The sequence below is a fragment of the Phyllobates terribilis genome, unplaced genomic scaffold (assembly GCF_046119375.1).
Source record: "Phyllobates terribilis strain yellow unplaced genomic scaffold, ASM4611937v1 Scaffold_4__5_contigs__length_816908805, whole genome shotgun sequence".
NCBI lineage: Eukaryota > Metazoa > Chordata > Amphibia > Anura > Dendrobatidae > Phyllobates > Phyllobates terribilis.
Window position 1 is genome coordinate 572904108 of NW_027362764.1, and position 20145 is coordinate 572924252.

At 42.2% G+C, this 20145-nt stretch overlaps 1 protein-coding gene across 2 annotated transcripts in view; it reads right to left on the reverse strand.

Moving 5' to 3' along the window:
- The window catches only part of SMCHD1 (structural maintenance of chromosomes flexible hinge domain containing 1), a 266367-nt gene that overhangs the window by 17519 nt on the left and 228703 nt on the right, over positions 1-20145 (reverse strand). For both annotated transcript variants that reach the window (XM_073679119.1, XM_073679120.1), the window contains exons 42-43: positions 19169-19359; positions 5198-5307 (exon numbers count right to left, since the gene is read on the reverse strand). In XM_073679119.1, coding sequence (XP_073535220.1) covers positions 5198-5307; positions 19169-19359 — 301 coding nt within the window. The remainder of the gene's footprint in view (positions 1-5197; positions 5308-19168; positions 19360-20145) is intronic.

Here is a 20145-nt window from a genome sequence, read left to right on the forward strand (position 1 = left end):
TATATACACATATACTTACAGTACAGACCAAAAGTTTGGACACACCTTCTCATTTAAAGATTTTTATGTATTTTCATGACTATGAAAAATGCACATTCACACTGAAGGCATCAAAACTATGAATTAACACATGTGGAATTATATACTGAACAAAAAAGTGTGAAACAACTGAAAATATGTCTTATATTCTAGGTTCTTCAAAGTAGCCACCTTTTGCTTTGATGACTGCTTTGCACACTCTTGGCATTCTCTTGATGAGCTTCAAGAGGTAGTCACTAGAAATGGTTTTCACTTCACAGGTGTGCCCTGTCAGGTTTAATAAGTGGGATTTCTTGCCTTATAAGTGGGGTTTGGACCATTAGTTGTGTTGTGCAGAAGTCTGGTGGATACACAGCTGATAGTCCTACTAAATAGACTGTTAGAATTTGTATTATGGCAAGAAAAAAGCAGCTAAGTAAAGAAAAACGAGTGGCCATCATTACTTTAAGAAATGAATGTCAGTCAGTCCGAAAAATTGGGCAAACTTTGAAAGTGTCCCCAAGTGCAGTTGCAAAAACCATCAAGCGCTACAAAGAAACTGGCTCACATGAGGACCGCCCCAGGAAAGGAAGACCAAGAGTCACCTCTGCTTCTGAGGATAAGTTTATCCAAGTCACCAGCCTCAGAAATCGCAGGTTAACAGCAGCTCAGATTAGAGACCAGGTCAATGCCACACAGAGTTCTAACAGCAGACACATCTCTAGAACAACTGTTAAGAGGAGACTTTGTGCAGCAGGCCTTCATGGTAAAATAGCTGCTAGGAAACCACTGCTAAGGACAGGCAACAAGCAGAAGAGACTTGTTTGGGCTAAAGAACACAAGGAATGGACATTAGACCAGTGGAAATTTGTGCTTTGGTCTGATGAGTCCAAATTTGAGATCTTTGGTTCCAACCACTGTGTCTTTGTGCGACGCAGAAAAGGTGAACGGATGGACTCTACATGCCTGGTTCCCACCGTGAAGCATGGAGAAGGAGGTGTGATGGTGTGGGGGTGCTTTGCTGGTGACACTGTTGGGGATTCATTCAAAATTGAAGGCATACTGAACCAGCATAGCTACCACAGCATCTTGCAGGGGCATGCTATTCCATCCGGTTTGCATTTAGTTGCAACATCATTTATTTTTCAATAGGACAATGACCCCAAACACACCTCCAGGCTGTGTAAGGGCTATTTGACCAATAAGGAGAGTGATGGGATGCTACGCCAGATGACCTGGCCTCCACAGTCCCCAGACCTGAACCCAATCAAGATGGTTTGGAGTGAGCTGGACCGCAGAGTGAAGGCAAAAGGGCCAACAAGTGCTCAGCATCTCTGGGAACTCCTTCAAGATTATTGGAAGACCATTTCCAGTGACTACCTCTTGAAGCTCATCAAGACAATGCCAAGAGTGTGCAAAGCAGTCATCAAAGCAAAAGGTGGCTACTTTGAAGAACCTAGAATATAAGACATATTTTGAGTTGTTTCACACTTTTTTGTTAAGTATATAACTCCACATGTGTTAATTCATAGTTTTGATGCCTTCAGTGTGAATGCACAATTTTCATAGTCATGAAAATACAGAAAAATCTTTAAATGAGAAGGTGTGTCCAAACTTTTGGTCAGTACTATTATTATATATATATATATATACACACACACACACACACACACACACACACACACACACACATATATACATATACAGTACAGACCAAAAGTTTGGACACACCTCATTTAAAGAAATTTCTGTATTTGCATGACTATGAAAATTGTACATTCACACTGAAGGCATGAAAACTATGAATTAACACATGTGGAATTATATACTTAACAAAAAAGTGTGAAACAACTGAAAATATGTCTTATATTTTAGGTTCTTCAAAGTAGCCACATTTTGCTTTGATGACTGCTTTGCACACTCTTGGCATTCTCTTGATGAGCTTCAAGAGGTAGTCACCGGAAATGGTCTTCCAACAATCTTGAAGGAGTTCCCAGAGATGCTTAGCACTTGTTGGCCCTTTTGCCTTCACTCTGCGGTCCAGCTCACAACAAACCATCTCGATTAGGTTCAGGTCTGGTGACTGTGGAGGCCAGGTCATCTGGCGTAGCACCCCATCACTCTCCTTCTTGGTCAAATAGCCCTTACACAGCCTGGAGGTGTGTTTGGGGTCATTGTCCTGTTGAAAAATAAATGATAGTCCAACTAAACGCAAACCGGATGGAATAGCATGCCGCTGCAAGATGCTGTGGTAGCCATGTTGGTTCAGTATGCCTTCAATTTTGAATAAATCCCCAACAGTGTCACCAGCAAAGCACCCCCACACCATCACACCTCCTCCTCCATGCTTCACGGTGGGAACCAGGCATGTAGAGTCCATCCGTTCACCTTTTCTGCGTCGCACAAAGACACGGTGGTTGGAACCAAAGATCTCAAATTTGGACTCATCAGACCAAAGCACAAATTTCCACTGGTCTAATGTCCATTCCTTGTGTTCTTTAGCCCAAACAAGTCTCTTCTGCTTGTTGCCTGTCCTTAGCAGTGGTTTCCTAGCAGCTATTTTACCATGAAGGCCTGCTGCACAAAGTCTCCTCTTAACAGTTGTTGTAGAGATGTGTCTGCTGCTAGAACTCTGTGTGGCATTGACCTGGTCTCTAATCTGAGCTGCTGTTAACCTGCGATTTCTAAGGCTGGTGACTCGGATAAACTTATCCTCAGAAGCAGAGGTGACTCTTGGTCTTAATTTCCTGGGGTGGTCCTGATGTGAGCCAGTTTCTTTGTAGCGCTTGATGGTTTTTGCAACTGCACTTGGGGACACTTTCAAAGTTTGCCCAATTTTTCGCACTGACTGACCTTCATTTCTTAAAGTAATGATGGCCACTCGTTTTTCTTTACTTAGCTGCTTTTTTCTTGCCATAGAATTTGTATTAACAGTCTATTCAGTAGGACTATCAGCTGTGTATCCACCAGACTTCTGCACAACACAACTGATGGTCCCAACCCCATTTATAAGGCAAGAAATCCCACTTATTAAACCTGACAGGGCACACCTGTGAAGTGAAAACCATTTCCGGTGACTACCTCTTGAAGCTCATCAAGAGAATGCCAAGAGTGTGCAAAGCAGTCATCAAAGCAAAAGGTGGCTACTTTGAAGAACCTAGAATATAAGACATATTTTCAGTTGTTTCACACTTTTTTGTTAAGTATATAATTCCACATGTGTTAATTCATAGTTTTGATGCCTTCAGTGTGAATGTACAATTTTCATAGTGCTGAAAATACAGAAAAATCTTTAAATGAGAAGGTGTGTCCAAACTTTTGGTCTGTACTATATATATATATATATATATATATATATATATACATATATATATATATATATATATATATATATATATATATATATATATATATATATATATATATACACACACATACATACATACAGTGGGTGTCAGGCCTCCAAGCAACCTGTCCAAATTGCATCTTAGTAGAAAAAATATATTAAGGCAGCACTCCAAGGAAATTCAATTCTTAGAAAAAATGGACTTTATGGAGTCCAAATGGCAACGTTTCGGTTCTCAGAACCTTTCTCAAGCCTATTTATTACACACATACACACAGTGGGTGACATAAGTATTGAATAAGTCACCAATTTTCTAAGTAAATATATTTCTAAAGGTGCTGTTGACATGAAATTCTCACTAGATGTTGATAACAACCCATCCAATCCACACAGGCAAAAGAATCAAACCATAGATGTCCATAAATTAAGTTATGTGTAATAATCTGAAATGGCACAGAGAAAAAGATTTTAACATATGAGGAAAGAGGTTCATAAAAAAGTCATGACACCAGCTGAAATCTATTAGTAATTAGATAGTAATCCTGCCACTGAAAAATAATATCCGCTGGTTCAACTGATGGCACATAAAACGGTGTCTCATAACTAAGGTGTCTCATAACTAAGGCGCCACACAAGAAACATCTCATGATGGGAAAAAACAGTGAGCTGTCTCAAGACCTTCACAACCTTATTGTTGCAAAACATACTGATGGCATTGGTTAGAGAAGAATTTCTAAACTACTGAAGATTCCAGCGAGCATGGTTTGGGTCATAATCCGAAAGTGGAAAGAATATAATTTCACCATAAACCAGCTACGACCAGGTGCAAGATTTCAGACAGAGGAGTGAAAAGAAGTATCAGAAGATTTGTCCAAGAGCCAATGACCACTTGTGGAGAGCTACAGTAAGACCTGGAATCAGCAGGAACAATGGTTTCAAAGAAAACTAGCCTGTGAAAATACTGGGAAAATATAGTCTGGTCAAATGAGACAAAACTTGAATTCTTTCGATGCCATGATACAAACCATGTTTTTCAGGCCAAAAGGCACTGCATATTACTCCAAAAACACCATACTAACAGTGAAGTTTGGAGGTGGGAACCTCGTGGTGTGAGGCTGTTCTTCAGCATATGGCACTGGCAAACTGCATATAGTTGAAGAAAGAATGAATGGACAAATGTACAGAAACATTTTTGATAAAAATCTGCTGCCATCTACCATGATGATGAAGAAGAAATGAGGGTGGACATTTCAGCAAGATAATGATCCCAAACACACAGCTAAGGAAACTCTTAATTGGTTTCAGAGAATGAAAAAGCTGCTAGAACGGCCCAGCCAAATCACCTGACCTGAATCCAATAGAAAATTTATGGAAGGAACTAAAGCTCAGAGTTCATAGAAGGCGCCCACGGGACCTTCAGGATTTGAATAGTATTTGTGTGGAACAATGGACTAAAATCACACCTGAGCAATGTATGAGACTAGTTTCTCCAAACAGGGGGTGTCTTTAAGCGGTCATCACCAACAAAGGCTTTTGTATGAAGTATTAAATTTCAGTAAGCGTGGCCAATACTTTTCTTCCAGTGTCATCTCTCCTTATTACACATATCCATAAATTAAGTTATCTATGGTTTAATTTCTTTGCCTGTGTGGATCACATGGGTTGCCTCCTCCTTGCTTCCTCAGCCTGCTTAAAATGGAAGGAAATTAACACTACTGTTCTCTGCAAGATTTCTACAAAACGGTTTCAGAAACATGCAAAAAAAATAGGCTATACTTGTATCATAAAATAACTATATGATCACATTTAAGTGCAAGTATAACAAAATTGTACCTATTTCACACTCCTCTTTGTTTTCTGGGAATTCCATGAGATCCCTAGCGTACACTGGATTACCTGAAGCTTCAAAGAGACTTGTTCGATCACGCATGTGTGGTAGAGGCCTTCAAAGAAATATAACAAGCTCTGAATAAGTGGACAATACTGATACATCTATAGAAATAGTATGCAATGTCAAGTGTACACAAGTCAAAGTTCTCCACACTTGCAAAAATTCTATTATAGTACTGATTACAGAGAAATACTTACAGGAAACCTGTGGGCAGGATTTTACCCTCCTATTTATATACACATGTAGCTCTTTCAAAGTAAAGTCCAGAAATACTTTTACATGGCCAGTCCGTTCCTCCATTACTGAGAAATGATATGTAAATCTGGCTGTATATATGAAGCTTCTGTCAAGCCAGCTCTATTCCCTGCCTACTTCTGCTTGACTGATGACTCCTTTGCCTGATGTCACACAGCATAGAGGCTGTCAGACAAACAGGAGGAGAAATAGATCTGGAGTGACATAGGCTTCACATCTACAGTCTCATTTGCATATCATTTCAAACACTGATTTCCCAGTAACGGAGGAACGGACTGGCCATATGAAGGTATTGCTGGAATTGTCTTTGAAAGAGCTACATGCACATATAAATGGTTTGGAGAGTGAAACCTGGCAAGCAGATTATCTTTAAAAGTGACTATGCCTTTTCTATTATATTATGGAGATCAATTATCAGGAATTACTTTTAACTCAATTTACAGTTACATTTTTCTTTTTTACATAAAGTCATCTAGTATTACAGTTTTGTGACATTCAGGTGAATTGGGCTGTGCTACCAGACATTTAATTCAGACTGTCTACCTTACATAATATGCATGTTGCAATTTTTTTTTTTTATATACATCTGTTTTACTAGTCAATATTTAAATCTATCTGCACATGCCCCACCAAAGCAGCTGTTGAAAAAACTGGCTTTTTGGATATGTAGCTACTTAACATTTCTTATCTTGTCAATTTCGGCAAATGGTTGAAATTTGTTTCAAATTTTTTTGAATTAAATATAGACATTTAACTGTTCAGGTCAGTTTTTGCACACCTGTTTTACTAGTCCGACTTTACATCCATGTACGCAACACTAAACTTCAGTCTGCCACCACATCTTGCATTTTTTGTACATGTACCTAACTACCTAGCATTTTTTTATGACTTTGGGTTTTGCCCTTATGGCGTTCATTGTGCAGTAAAAATGACCTGGAAAGAAGACTGTCCAAGCCAGACCAATTACGACTATACCAAACATGCATACATTTTTCTACTTATCCCCATTAACGACGACCTTTGGAAGTGCATTGAGGTGAAGGGTGCATTGCTGGAAAAGGGAAAAAAAAAAACCTCTTTAAATGTCTTAATCTGCGTGTGTGAACGAGCGTAAGTGTGAACGAGCGTAAGTGTGAACAGAGCGTAAGTGTGAACAGAGCGTAAGTGTGAACAGAGCGTAAGTGTGAACAGAGCGTAAGTGTGAACAGAGCGTAAGTGTGAACAGAGCGTAAGTGCTGGAGAGCAGCGGTGCACGGGACTAAGAGCGGCTGACTGCAGGGGGAGCAGCGTACCGGGAGGAGGAAGCAGCGTGACCGGAAGTGGGACCGCGCGGGGTGTGTGCACGTGGGCTGTGGTGAGCGGCGTGCGGCGTGGTCCGACTAGGCTCGCGGCCCTCCGGCGAGGGAGCCAGGCGGAGGTGACCGGAGGGACGAGCGCAAGAGAGCGCTGCGACAGCGTGCAGCGCCGGCCGGCGGAGGGCGCCAGGTGGTGGTGACCAGGAGGACCGGTAAGAGGTGACCGGAGGGACGAGCGCGCTGTGATAGCGTGCAGCGTCCCTAGAGGAGGTGAGTGAGGGGCAGGAGGCTGCGATAAGCGGCCCTACTGAACCCAAGTGTGTGCTGACTGTATTGTATTTGTATCTGTATTGTAATTGTATTGTATTGTATTCCCCAGTCCATATTTAACTGATCACCCCCGTCCATATTTAAATTGATTCCCCTGAACACCCCCGTCCATATTTAACTGATCCCCCTGGCCACATTTAAATTGACCCCCCGTCCTCATTTAATTGATCCCCGACCACCCCCCGTCCATATTAAAGTGATCCCCCTGACCACATTTAACTGATTGACCCCCCCAGCCCATAATCGATTGATCCCCCTTGTCCTATTTAATAGATTCCCCTTGTCCACTTTTACTGATCCCCAGTCCCTATTTGCCTTATCCACACCATATTTAATTAACCCCTGTCCATAATTAATTGATTAACTCCCAGTCCAATTAATTATTTCCCCAGTCCATATTTATTGATCCCCAGTCCGTAGTTAATTGACCCACCGTCCATACCTATTTATTTGCTTTACCCCCTATCTTATTTAATTAACCCCCTGTCCATAATTAATTATTTCCCTAGTCCACAATTAATTATTTCCCCAGTCCATACTTATTGATCCCAGTCCATAGTTAATTGACACACCGTCCATACTTAATTAATCCACCTGACCCACTCAGCTGATTCCCCGTCCATACTTGATACTTAATTGATCCCCCGTCCATACTTAACAGATCCCGCGCTGATATCTAATCGATACACTTGCACATCCCTAATTGATCCAAGTCCATACACCTATATATATATAAATAATTGTGTTTTCTACTTGTACATATATACTGACTGTATCCCCATATTTAGAATGACGTCCATGTTGGCCGGAGCCGTGCAGTGTACATCTTGCGCAATGTATGCATTCCGTGAGCTACCGCTCAGGGATCCATACTGCTGCGAGAGATGTGAGCATATCGTGCACTTGGAAGCCCAAATCCTGGATCTAAGTGCTCAGATAGCGGTACTCAGGAGCATCGACAACATGGAACGGAGTTTGCTGCTCACCGAGCAGACACTCAATGGGTCAACACTGGGGGTGGAGCATAGTGGGGAAGTGCAGGCTGAACAGGCAGGGAGTTGGGTAACAGTTAGAAGGGATAGAGGGAAGAAGTATAGGAAGGCTAGTTCAGAACCGGCATTATTGGAGCACGACAGATCCTCTGACCGCCGGGGGAGTGTATGCTCCAGTAATGAGGGGGAGGGGGGAAGTGTAGGGCAGGTTAGACAGGTTCTGGTAGTGGGTGACTCTATTATTAGGGGGACAGACAGGGCAATCTGTCACAAAGACCGGGATCGCCGAACGGTGTGCTGCCTCCCTGGCGCTCGAGTCCGGCACATCGCGGATCGGGTTGACAGGTTACTGGGAGGGGCTGGCGAAGACCCAGCGGTCATGGTCCACATTGGCACCAATGACAAAGTGAGTGGTAGATAAAATGATTTCAGGGATCTAGGTAGGAAGCTTAGGGCAAGGACCTCCAAGGTAGTTTTCTCAGAAATACTACCAATCCCATGAGCCACACAGGAGCGCCAACGGGAGGTTAGGGAGGTGAATAAGTGCTAAAGAGTTGGTGTAAGGCAGAAGGGTTTGGGTTCATGGAGAACTGGGCTGACTTCGCGGTCGGCTACAGGCTCTACCGTAGGGACGGGCTGCACCTCGATGGGGAGTGTGCAGCCGTGCTGGGGAAAAAGATGGCTAATTAGTTGGAGGAGTATTTAAACTAGAGACGGGGGGGGGGGGGAAACCAAGGTAATAGGTGGGATGTGAGGCAAGCAAGGGGGAAGGGGAGAAGTGAATATAATGAGGGTGGAGAGGGGGGTGGGGATAGCATAGTTAGATCATTAGAGAAGAGTAGGATGCTAAATAACCCCAAAATATTATCTTGCATGCTGACCAACGCAAGAAGCCTGACCAATAAGGCGGATGAGCTGCGGGCGCTTATATCGGAGGAGAGGTATGACATCGTAGGTATAACAGAGACTTGGCTAGACGATAGCTAGGACTGGGCGGTAAATTTATTAGATTATAGTTTATTTAGAAGGGACCGGAAACAGGGGAAAGGCGGAGGAGTATGCTCATATGTAAAGTCATGTCTAAAGCCCAGACTAAGGGAAGATATAGGAGAGGGAGAAGAGGGGGTCGAGTCCATGTGGGTAGAGATAGAGGGGGCAAAAAATAATAATAAAATATTACTAGGGGTCTGCTATAAGCCACCCAATATAACAGAGGAGAATGAGAAACTGCTATTAGGACAAATAGACAAAGTAGCAAAACATAATGAAGTGATTGTAATGGGGGATTTCAACTACCCGGATATTGACTGGGAAACAGAAACCTGTAGATCTCAGAAAGGGAAAAGGTTCTTGACAAATATCAAGGATAATTATCACTCCCAACTAGTGCAGGAACCAACGAGAGGGAAGGCTGTGTTGGACTTAATATTGACTAATAGGCCTGATAGAATAACTGAGGTACAGATAGGGGGGCACCTAGGTAATAGCGATCATAATATTATCAATTTCAAAATGCCCTTCAGTAGGGTTATCAATAAGGGAACAACTAAAACATTAAAGTTTAGGAGGGCGAAGTTTGATCAGCTGAAAGAAAGCCTTCAACTTATAGACTGGGACAAAGTTCTTAATCAAGGGAATACGAATAGAAAATGGGAAAACTTCAAAAGAATCCTGAATACTCAGTGCGAGAGGTATATACCGTATGGGAATAAAAGGGCCAGAAATAAGAGGAAACCAATATGGTTGAATAAGAATGTAAAAGGGGAGTTAAATAGCAAAAAAAGAGGCATTCAAGAGATTAAAACAGGAAAACAGCAAGGAGGCACTAATGTGTTACAAGGAAAAAACGAGAACCTGCAAAAAACAAATATAAATAGCAAAGGAGGAAACAGAGAGACGTATTGCTAGGGAAAGTAGATCAAATCCCAAACTGTTCTTTACATATATAAATAGTAAAAGGATTAAAACGGATAATATTGGACCGATAAAAAGTGATGAAGGCAAAATCATAGAGAAAGATGAGGATAAAGCTAATCTATTAAATAAATTTTTTTCGTCAACTTTCACAAAGGAAAAAGAACTAATAGGCGAAATGAGAAGTGACAAACTTAATCCTCCACTAAGTATGACAAATCTAACCCAAACTGGGGTACAGAAACGCCTCAGTAACATTAAAATAAACAAATCACCAGGACCTGATGGCATACACCCACGGGTACTAAGGGAACTAAGTAATGTGATAGACAGACCGTTATATCTTATATTTAAGGACTCTGTTGAGACTGGGTCTGTACCACTTGATTGGCGACAGGCGAATGTAGTGCCAATATTCAAAAAGGGAGCAAAAAGTGACGCCGGAAACTATCGGCCGGTGAGTCTGACGTCCGTTGTGGGCAAAATTTTTGAAGGCTTTATTAATGAGGCAATTATGGAGCATCTTGATGCTATTAATCTATTAACCCCGAACCAACATGAATTCATGAGGAATCGCTCCTGCCAAACAAACATGATTGACTTCTACGAGGAGGTTAGCTCTCGATTAGATCAGGGGGAACCAGTGGATGTCGTGTATCTCGACTTCTCAAAAGCATTCGATAGCGTGCCACATAATAGGTTGGTATACAAAATGAGAATGATGGGGCTGGGGGAAAATGTTTGCAAGTGGGTAGCTAACTGGCTAAAGGATAGAAGGCAGAGGGTGGTTATAAATGGAATATACTCAGATTGGGTAAGCGTCACTAGTGGGGTACCACAGGGGTCTGTACTAGGCCCAATGTTATTTAATATCTTTATTAACGACATAGACAACGGGTTAAATAGTAAAATATCAATATTTGCAGATGATACAAAGTTATGTAAAACAATTAATACAAAAGAGGACAGTGCAGACCTACAGAGGGATTTGGATAAACTGGGTAGGTGGAGCATTAAATGGCAAATGAGGTTTAACGAGGAGAAATGTAAGGTCATACATATGGGAAGGAAAAATGGAAGTCACCAGTACTCACTGAATGGGAAATGATTGGGGCATTCAGAGATGGAGAAGGACTTCGGCATCTTAATTGATAGCAAACTAAATTGGAGTGCCCAAAGTCAGGCCGCTGCTTTAAGGGCAAACAGGGTAATGGGATGTATCAGAAGAGGTATAGCTGCAAAGGATGAGAACATTGTTCTTCCACTGTACAAAGCACTGGTCAGACCACACTTGGAATACTGTGCTCAGTTATGGGCCCCAATATATAGAAAGGATATAAACGAGCTTGAAAAGGTACAAAGAAGGGCAACAAAATTAATAAGGGAAATGGAGGGACTGCAATACCCAGAGAGGTTGGCAAAACTAGGACTATTCAGTCTGGAAAAGAGAAGGTTGAGGGGGGACATAATAAATGTGTACAAATATGTTAGGGGACAGTATAGAGACCTTGCCCGGGATTTATTCAAAAGGAGGGATATTACGGTAACAAGAGGGCACTCACTAAGACTGGAAGAGAAAAGGTTCCAGCACCAGCATAGGGAGGGGTTCTTTACGGTAAGAGCAGTGAGAATATGGAATTCACTGAGTGAGGCGACGGTAATGTCGGATTCACTAAACCAGTTCAAGCGGGGACTGGATGCATTTCTAGATACCAGGCAGATTTCAGCATATACTTAAAAATAGAATAAAATAGTAAGTTGATACAGGGATTTATTCTGACTGCTGGTTTCAGAGTCGGGAGGGAATTTTTCCTCAGGTGAAGATTGGCCAAATCATTTGGGGTTTTTGCCCTCCTCTGGATCAACTTTAACAATTACAGAACTAACAGGTCGAACTTGATGGACGCAAGTCTTTATTCGGCTTTACTAACTATGTAACTATGTAATGACATATGACGTACATTTACACCATATGCCGACTCTCTGACAGTTTCTAATCATCTTTCCTGGCAGATGATGGCTGTGATATTCAGTCATCATCTGCCTCTAACAGGCATGCATAGAGTGGAGTTGCGGCTGTTAACTTGTTAAATGAAGTTGACAATCTCTGACAGCGGCATTTACCTCATGCTAGCAGTGGGACGCATCATTCCATTCCAAAACATTGTATCTACTGCAAAATGGTATATGGCACTTGATCAGCCCCAGCTCCCAAAGATTTAAAACATTACGGGTCTCAAAAATGGAAACACAAGTGAAAATATATAATAATATATATATATATATATATATATATATATATATATATATATATATATATATATATATATATATATACACACACACACACACACACACACACATATATACGTATATTTACAAATTTCCAACTTCTTTTTCGCCATTTAAATATAAAAAACAAAAAAAAACAAAACACGTATACATTTTTGATATCTCCGTAATCGTACTGACCTGGAGCATCATGTTGCCAGATCATTTTTATTGCGGACATGGTAAATAAAGAAGGATCCAGCGTCCCAAACTTCGTTTTTTAAAAAGTCTTATTGAATTATTTCCGAAACGCGCTTGTTTGTAGCATTTCTCCATGGATTTTTATACATATTGTCTCTGGTTAAAGTTGTTACCTTCTTTTTAAAGAATATTTCAGTACAAGACTTTTTTAAAGAAGGAAGTTCGGGACACTGGATTCTCCTTTCCTTCTGAATCTTCTCCTGCGGCACTGCTGGCTTCCGAGCGCAGGACTTCTGACTGGGGTGATCTGACTTTTTTCTTTTCCATCTTTACGGTAAATAAAGAATTCCAAAAACAACTGTGGAATTGCACTTTTTTTCATAATTTTACAGCAATTGGATTTTTTTTCCTGCATTCCAATACATCACTTGATAAAATAAGTGATGTCCTGCAAAAAACAAGCCCTCATATGGCTATGTCGACGGAAAAATGAAAAAAGTTATTGCTATGTCAGAAAGGCGTTAAAGGGAAATGAACAGCGGATACATGCTGCACGAACCACGGGCAGTATGTATCAGACACAGTCTGTAGTGTTTCGGAGAAAACCATACCGGTACTTTAAAAGTCACTAGGGACTGAGCCACATGGGAGACTAGCCGGACTAAATAAGGGCTTGTTGTTTACATGGTTAGCTGACATTTTTATTAATACTAATTTTATGTAGATGTGATGCTTTGATTGCTTAGTATTAAATTTTCATAGGAAGGTGGAGAGACTAAAAAAACGTGGTATTTACCGATCAGGTTAAAGGGGTTGTCCACTACTATTCAAAATAGCCCAATGTGTTTTTATGCTGAAGAGAAGCTTCTTTCTAATTACCTCCCTCTGCTGTTTCTGCCTGTGAGTGGCGCTATCACTGGCCGCTCACAGACATCACGTGACCCCCGGCTGCAGCCGACTGACATCCGCTGATGTCACGTCATGATTCCGGATGCAGGGTGGGTCCCTCTTCCGCGTTCCACCGGTGGCTGCTGGGTTGTGGGCGGGGTTACCCCACGCGTCACACCCATTATCCACCGCACGCTGTCCCTCTCCCTATTCATTGGGAAAGCGCGCAGTGGATACTGGGTGTGACGTGGGGAATAACCCCGTCCACAACCCAGCAGCCACCGCGGGGACCCGAGTGCTGAGTCACACCTCACTTGACGTGATGTCAGCAGGGGGTCAAGTGCTGCCTGTGAGCGGCCACCGATAGCGCTGCTCACAGGCTGAAAAAGCAGCGGGAGGTAATTAGAAAGAAGCTTCTTTTCATCATAAAAATACATTGGGCTATTTTGAATAGCTATTTTGGACAACCCTTTTAATTCCATGTTTTAATAGACTGGATTTTTATAAATGTAGAAATACAATTGCTTATTTCATTCCTTCATTTTTATCGGAGTAAAAGGTGGAAGATTTGAATTTTTATAAATAAAAAAAATTCTCATTTTTTTTACATTATTTTCTATTGCCCTTAGGGGACTTGAACCTATGATTGTTTAATTGCTTACACTATATATTACACTACAGTATTGCATTAAATAGTGAAAATGTCAGTCTGCTATGGAAGAGTACGCTTAACCCCTTAGTGACCACCAGTAAGTCTTTTTACTGACCTGCGGATATAAGAGACTAGCATCCCCAGACAGGTAACAACCCTGTAACTGTGACCTGTACACTATAGCTGACAACTTGCTGCATCAGCCAAGATCAGTGTTGGCACCAACCATGGCTGTTTAACCCCTTAGGTACTCCTGTCAATAATGACAACATAATCTAAATAGTTAACACAGTGTGGTGTCTTCCTCTTTAACTCCATCGACACCCTGAGATCTTGATTGTGTGGTCCTGATGTTTGCCTTGGCAGCTCATGGCCAAATAACGGCCTTAAGGCCCTGTCACACTTCGCGACGCTGCAACGATCCCGACAACGATACGACCTGTCAGGGATCGTTGCTGCGTCGCTATGTGGTCGCTGGTGAGTTGTCAAACAGGCAGGCTCACCAACGATCAGGAGAGCAGCGACATCGTGGAAAGAATCTTTCCACGATGTCCTGGTTACGAGCCTGCTGAAGCAGGAGCAGGCTGGTAACTATGGTAAACATCGGGTTACTAGGGGCACACGCGCACCTAGTAACCCGTTGTTTATCATGGTTACCACTCTGCTACAGTGAGCGGGAGGTTACCGCTCACTTTAGCAGGCTGGTAACCATGATAAACAGTGGGTTACTAGGTGCGCGTGTGCCCCTAGTAACTCGATGTTTACCATAGTTACCAGCCTGATCGCTGCTCCCGCTGGTCACACACAGCGATGTGTGCTGACCAGCGGGAGAGCAACAACCAAAAAATGGTCCAGGACACTTTGCAGCGATCAGCGACCTCACAGCAGGGGCCTGATCGTTGCAAAGTGTCACACATAGCGACATCGCTGGTGAGGTCGCTGTTGCGTCACCAAAACCGTGACACAGCAGCGATCTCGCTAGCGATCTCACTATGTGAGACGGGGGCTTTAGGCTATGTGCCCATGTAGCAGATTTGATGCAGAGCGTTTTTGCCTCTCTCTGGCAGAAAAAAAAAACGCATGCATGCGTTTTTTCAAGCATTTTTCCAAGCGATTTTGAGCATCACTTGGAAAAGTGCTTTACAAGTTGGTCACACAATATAAATCCATGCAACTGGCATGGATTTATATTGTGTGACCAACTTAGATGCTTTAAATGCTGCATCTATAGTAAAAAAAAAAAAGAATTAAAAAGTTAAAAGTAAAAAAAACCTGTATACTCGCCTCTCCGGTCTCCTCCCGGCGGCGATCCTCTCTCCTCGGCGCCCCGCGGTGTACTTGGAGGACCTGCGGTGACGTCATTTAGTCAGCTAATGGTCACGCGACCCTCACCTGACCGCTGACGTCAGCGGTTGCGTGACCATCAGCTGACCAAATGACGTCACCGCAGGTCCTGCAAGTACACAGCGGGACGCCGAGGAGCGAGGACGCGGCTGGGAGGAGAACGGAGAGGTGAGTATACAAGTTTTTTTTTATTATTAACTTTTTTATTTCCTTTTTTCACCGCATGGTAGCCGGGATGAAGAGGAGTTGTAGTCTCCTCTTCATCCCGGGTACCACACGCACCGCGATTACGCCGTAAATTTGCGGTCATGGAATTTAATTGAAACACAGCAAATCCACATATACCTGCGGGTTTGCTGCTTTTCAATGTTCCTCAATGGCCACGAATTTGCGGTGTAATCGCGGTAGAAATGGTCACGCTGCATTTTGCAAAGCAATCCGAATTCGGCACGCTAATTAGTGCATCATGAGCACAGCACATCCCAATTCACATTGCTTTGCATAGCAGACGGTTTTACAAGCGTTTTCGCAGCCGTAAAAACGCCGCAAGAACGGTACAAAAAAGCTACGTGGGCACATAGCCTTACACTCTGCTGGCTATAGTGGCATGTATAGAAGTTATCAAAATTTAGGTGGTAAAAATAAACTTTTTCATTCCTGTCATGCCACGTTGCATTAATTCATGAAAAGCACCAAAAGGGTTAATGAACTACCTAAAAGCAGTTTAAAGTATGTTGAGGGGTGCAGTTTTTAAAATGTTATCACTTTTGGGTGGTTTACATTATATAGGACCCCCAAAGTCACTACAAAACTGAAAAGATCCCTAAAAAATAAGTTTTGTAAATTTCCTTGAAAAAATGAAAAATTACTGCTACATTTTTAAACTTCTAAAATTATAACAAAATAAAACAACATTTTACAAAAGGTGCTGAAGTAAAGCAGACAGGAGGGAAATGTTATTTATTAATGTTTTTGCGTGGTGTGACTATCTGGGTTAAAGTAATAATCATTCAAAGTTGAAAATTGCAAATTCTTTTAAAATTTTGGGTAAATTTCTGATATTTTTTCTAAATAAACACAAAACATATCAAATATCATATCAAATGTAACATTATTATAAAGTATAATGTGTCACGGATTCCAGCGTTATTACTACATAAAGTGACACTGGTCAGATTTAAAAAAAATCGGTCCAGTCACTATGGGGTTAAATCATGTAAATCCTTCTATCAGAGATTGACAGCAGCATTTAAATGGTTAACAGTCACAGCTGGAATTCATTGTTAGGCTGCGTTCACACATTGTGTATTTTGAAAAAGCGCGCGCAAATACGCAATGTGCCTTGTGTCTGCCAGCAAAGTGAATGGGAAATTCACTTTGCCGTTCAGACACTGTGTGATTTTACGCAGCGCGAAAGCGCAGCTGCGTAAAGAATTGACAAGTCAATTCTTTACGCAGCTGCGTCCCGCGCTTTCTCCTATTGTGCCCATTATAAGCGATGGAATTACGCAGCGGTGTTCACACACTGCGTAATTCCAGCGCTTTTTTACGGAGGCGCAGGAGAAACCATGGATACTCACCTATCCGATAGATGGGAGAGCCGTCCGGTCCGGTCCCGCGCTTCCAGCATCTGCCGGTGAAGCGATCAGCTGTTAGCTAACCGGCTTGTAACCGGCTTCCGGTCAGCTGATTTACAAGCCGGTCACGTGACAGTCAGCTGATCGCTTCACGGCAGATGATGGAAGCCGCGGGACCGGAGCGGACGCCTCGCCCATCCATCGGATAGGTGAGTATCCATAGTTTTTTTTCTTAGCAGTGCATGTACTGCAGCTAGAAGCTGTCTGTACATACACTGCTAGGGGGACACTCACACACGACACAGACAGGACACACAGACATATACATTACACATGTCACTTCATTTCACACTGCGTTTTTTGCTGCGCTTTTTTAGGCTGAGTTCACACGATGCGTATTTCATGCGTTTCCGCGGCGTTTTTGCAGTTGCGTAAACGCCGCGGAAACGCATGAAAAACGCATGGTAGAAGGGAAGCAATGTTCCCCAATGGAAATCCGCATGTGCTGTGCCCATGATGCGGATTTTTCCGCAGCGTTAACGCTGCGGTCAAAAATCCGCAGCATGTCAATTAATTTTGCGGAAACGCGGCGATTTCGCCGCCATTGACTTGCATTAGAATGCGCCAATTCCGCAAGACTGCATCTGTACTTGCGTAATTGGTGCGTTCTAATGTGCGGATGGTACCCGGGTGTGGAGGAGAGGAGAGTCTCATCCACACCCAGGTACCATTAAAAAGCTGTAAAAACAAGAATAAAATAAAAAATATATATATACTTACCATCTGTCGGCCCGCGCACCGCTCCTGCTTGCTTCCCGGCACTTGCAGTGAGTTGTAGGACCTGCGGTGACGTCAGAGTCATGTGACGGGTCACGTGACGCTGACGTCGGCAGGTCTTTCAATTCAAAGTTGCCGGCAGCCGGAAGAACGGAATGAGCTGGACAGCGCGGACCATCGGAGGTAAGTATATACACTCTGCTTCATTTCTGCATCGTGTGCACATAGCCTTACGTAGTGTGTGAATGGAGGTGCTTTTTTTTAACTGCGTAAAAAAACGCAGGTAAAAAAAAAAAGCAGGAAAATACGCAGCGTAAAAAAACGCATGAAAATAAGCAATGTGTGAACGCAGCCTTAGCCACATTTGTTATAGACAGATCTAACATAGCCTTTATCTGTTGTTGTACAAAATGTATGATAAAAAGAAAAAATGGCAATGAATGGGGTATTGTAAAAAAAAACAACCCCATACCACGCCTAACAATCTGTTAGCCACTAGCACACTGGACAGCAGTACTTCCAAACCAAGGTTACTCTTAGTGGAGTGGAAGCGAAGGGAGCTATGGAATATATGGCACATCACTTGGCTCAGTCACAGCAGGATAATGTTACCTCTGACAGCAATATCATCAGTCAGTGTTCTGTACAGAGTGGTCAGTCTAATCACAAATAACTAAGAGAACCTGTCACTAGGTCAAAACTTGCCAGTTTTTGCTCTTATTTTATTACCCTTGCTCCCCATAGCCATTTTTTTGTTACATCTGCTATATGGCTCCAGTGATATGGGCCCTTTTATTTAGTGCAAATTTTTGATAGTTTTTACAAAGGGGGCATGGTTGACAATATTCTCTCGAGGCATGTCTTTAGGCTGCTCTGCATTATTTCCCTGTGAGAAACATCTCCTTGTTTGTATTAAAGAGTTTTAAAGGATTTGGATTCAGTCCTCGTAGACCTTGGCATTACACATGCATTTTCAGTGCAATTGGAGGCTTTGCAGTATTGTGATTAGCTGCGAATCTAATTTTTTCGAAAAAGTCTTCGAATCTGGTTAATTTGAATTTCAAAAGATTAAATATCTTTAATATTTACATTTTAAAATGCCTTTCTTTTAATTATCATATGGCCAGAGTGTGATATATAGAAATGGCACAAACTCATCCCTAGATCCCCCGCCACTTGTCCATCCTGCCGGCAGGCTCTCCTAAACCTTTACTGGTTTAAAGTATAATTCCATTTATGACCAACATTCAATTACATAAGCAGTATTTCCATCCAATACAAGGGAAATTCAACCATAACTTGAAAATTATATGTTGGAGAGTTTATTCAAATAGATTTATCACACCTAATCGTGAATATGCAGTCATGTGTGTTACCAGTAACAAGGCCTAGAATGTTGTTCTGGAAATTCCCTTACCTTCCCCAGCTTATCAGACTTTTTCGATAGATTGAATCCAATGGTAGGACTTGTTGTCGGCCCTGTGTCTCATCATAGATCTGACGGGCAGCCTCAGTGGTCTGAGTCACCACACAGTCCATATCACTAGCTAAATGCCATGAGATTACAACGGCAACTTGCTCATCTTCAATGTTTGCTAAATGAGCAATCTGAATAAAGAAAAGCAAAAATCGTTACAATGCTCTCAATATTTTATAGTAACCGTGAATAATCAACGTAATAACAATATGTATGCGACTGCTCACCCTACCATTGAGGGGGTCTATTGAGGTTTCTGTCATGATTTCTGGTATGATTGAGAGCAAGAAAAGAACAGTCACCAGCACTCATCTTGCCTTCAAAAATACAGGAACCCTGACTGACCTCATAAAAGTCAGTGAGGTCAGTTTTTCTTTCAAGCTATTAAAAATAGATCTGTGTTGGTGGCTAAAATGCAAGCACTGATGTAAGTGTGGAGAGAACCTAAATCCCCCCATACACAGACTAATATCGGTTGAACCTGCCGATATCGACGGGTTCGGTCAACAGTTTAATGTGTATAGGAGTCCAGGCTAATTTATTGTCTGGGGAAATATCGACGCAACATGTCTGATTTCAGACTGCCGATCGTATTAACTACCAGAGATGAGCCGCCACCAGACACTTGAGAAGACTGCCGGCCGAACGATCAGTCGAAAGCCATTTAATGTGTGGGGCATGCATAACCCAATCACATTGAAAATTCATTTTTATAAGTGTGACTGCTAAGATTAGCAGACACACAGTGCCCAATTCATCAAAGCTTTTACATCAGTATTTTGGTGTAAAAGGCTTTAAAAAGTTGCAGAATTTTGGTGCAAACCGAGGCTGCTTCATAATTTTGCAACTTGGCGTTCTCATGCCATTTTCGCCCAGTGATGACAAAGCGGGCGAAGCTAAGGCGGCACTGGGGTGTA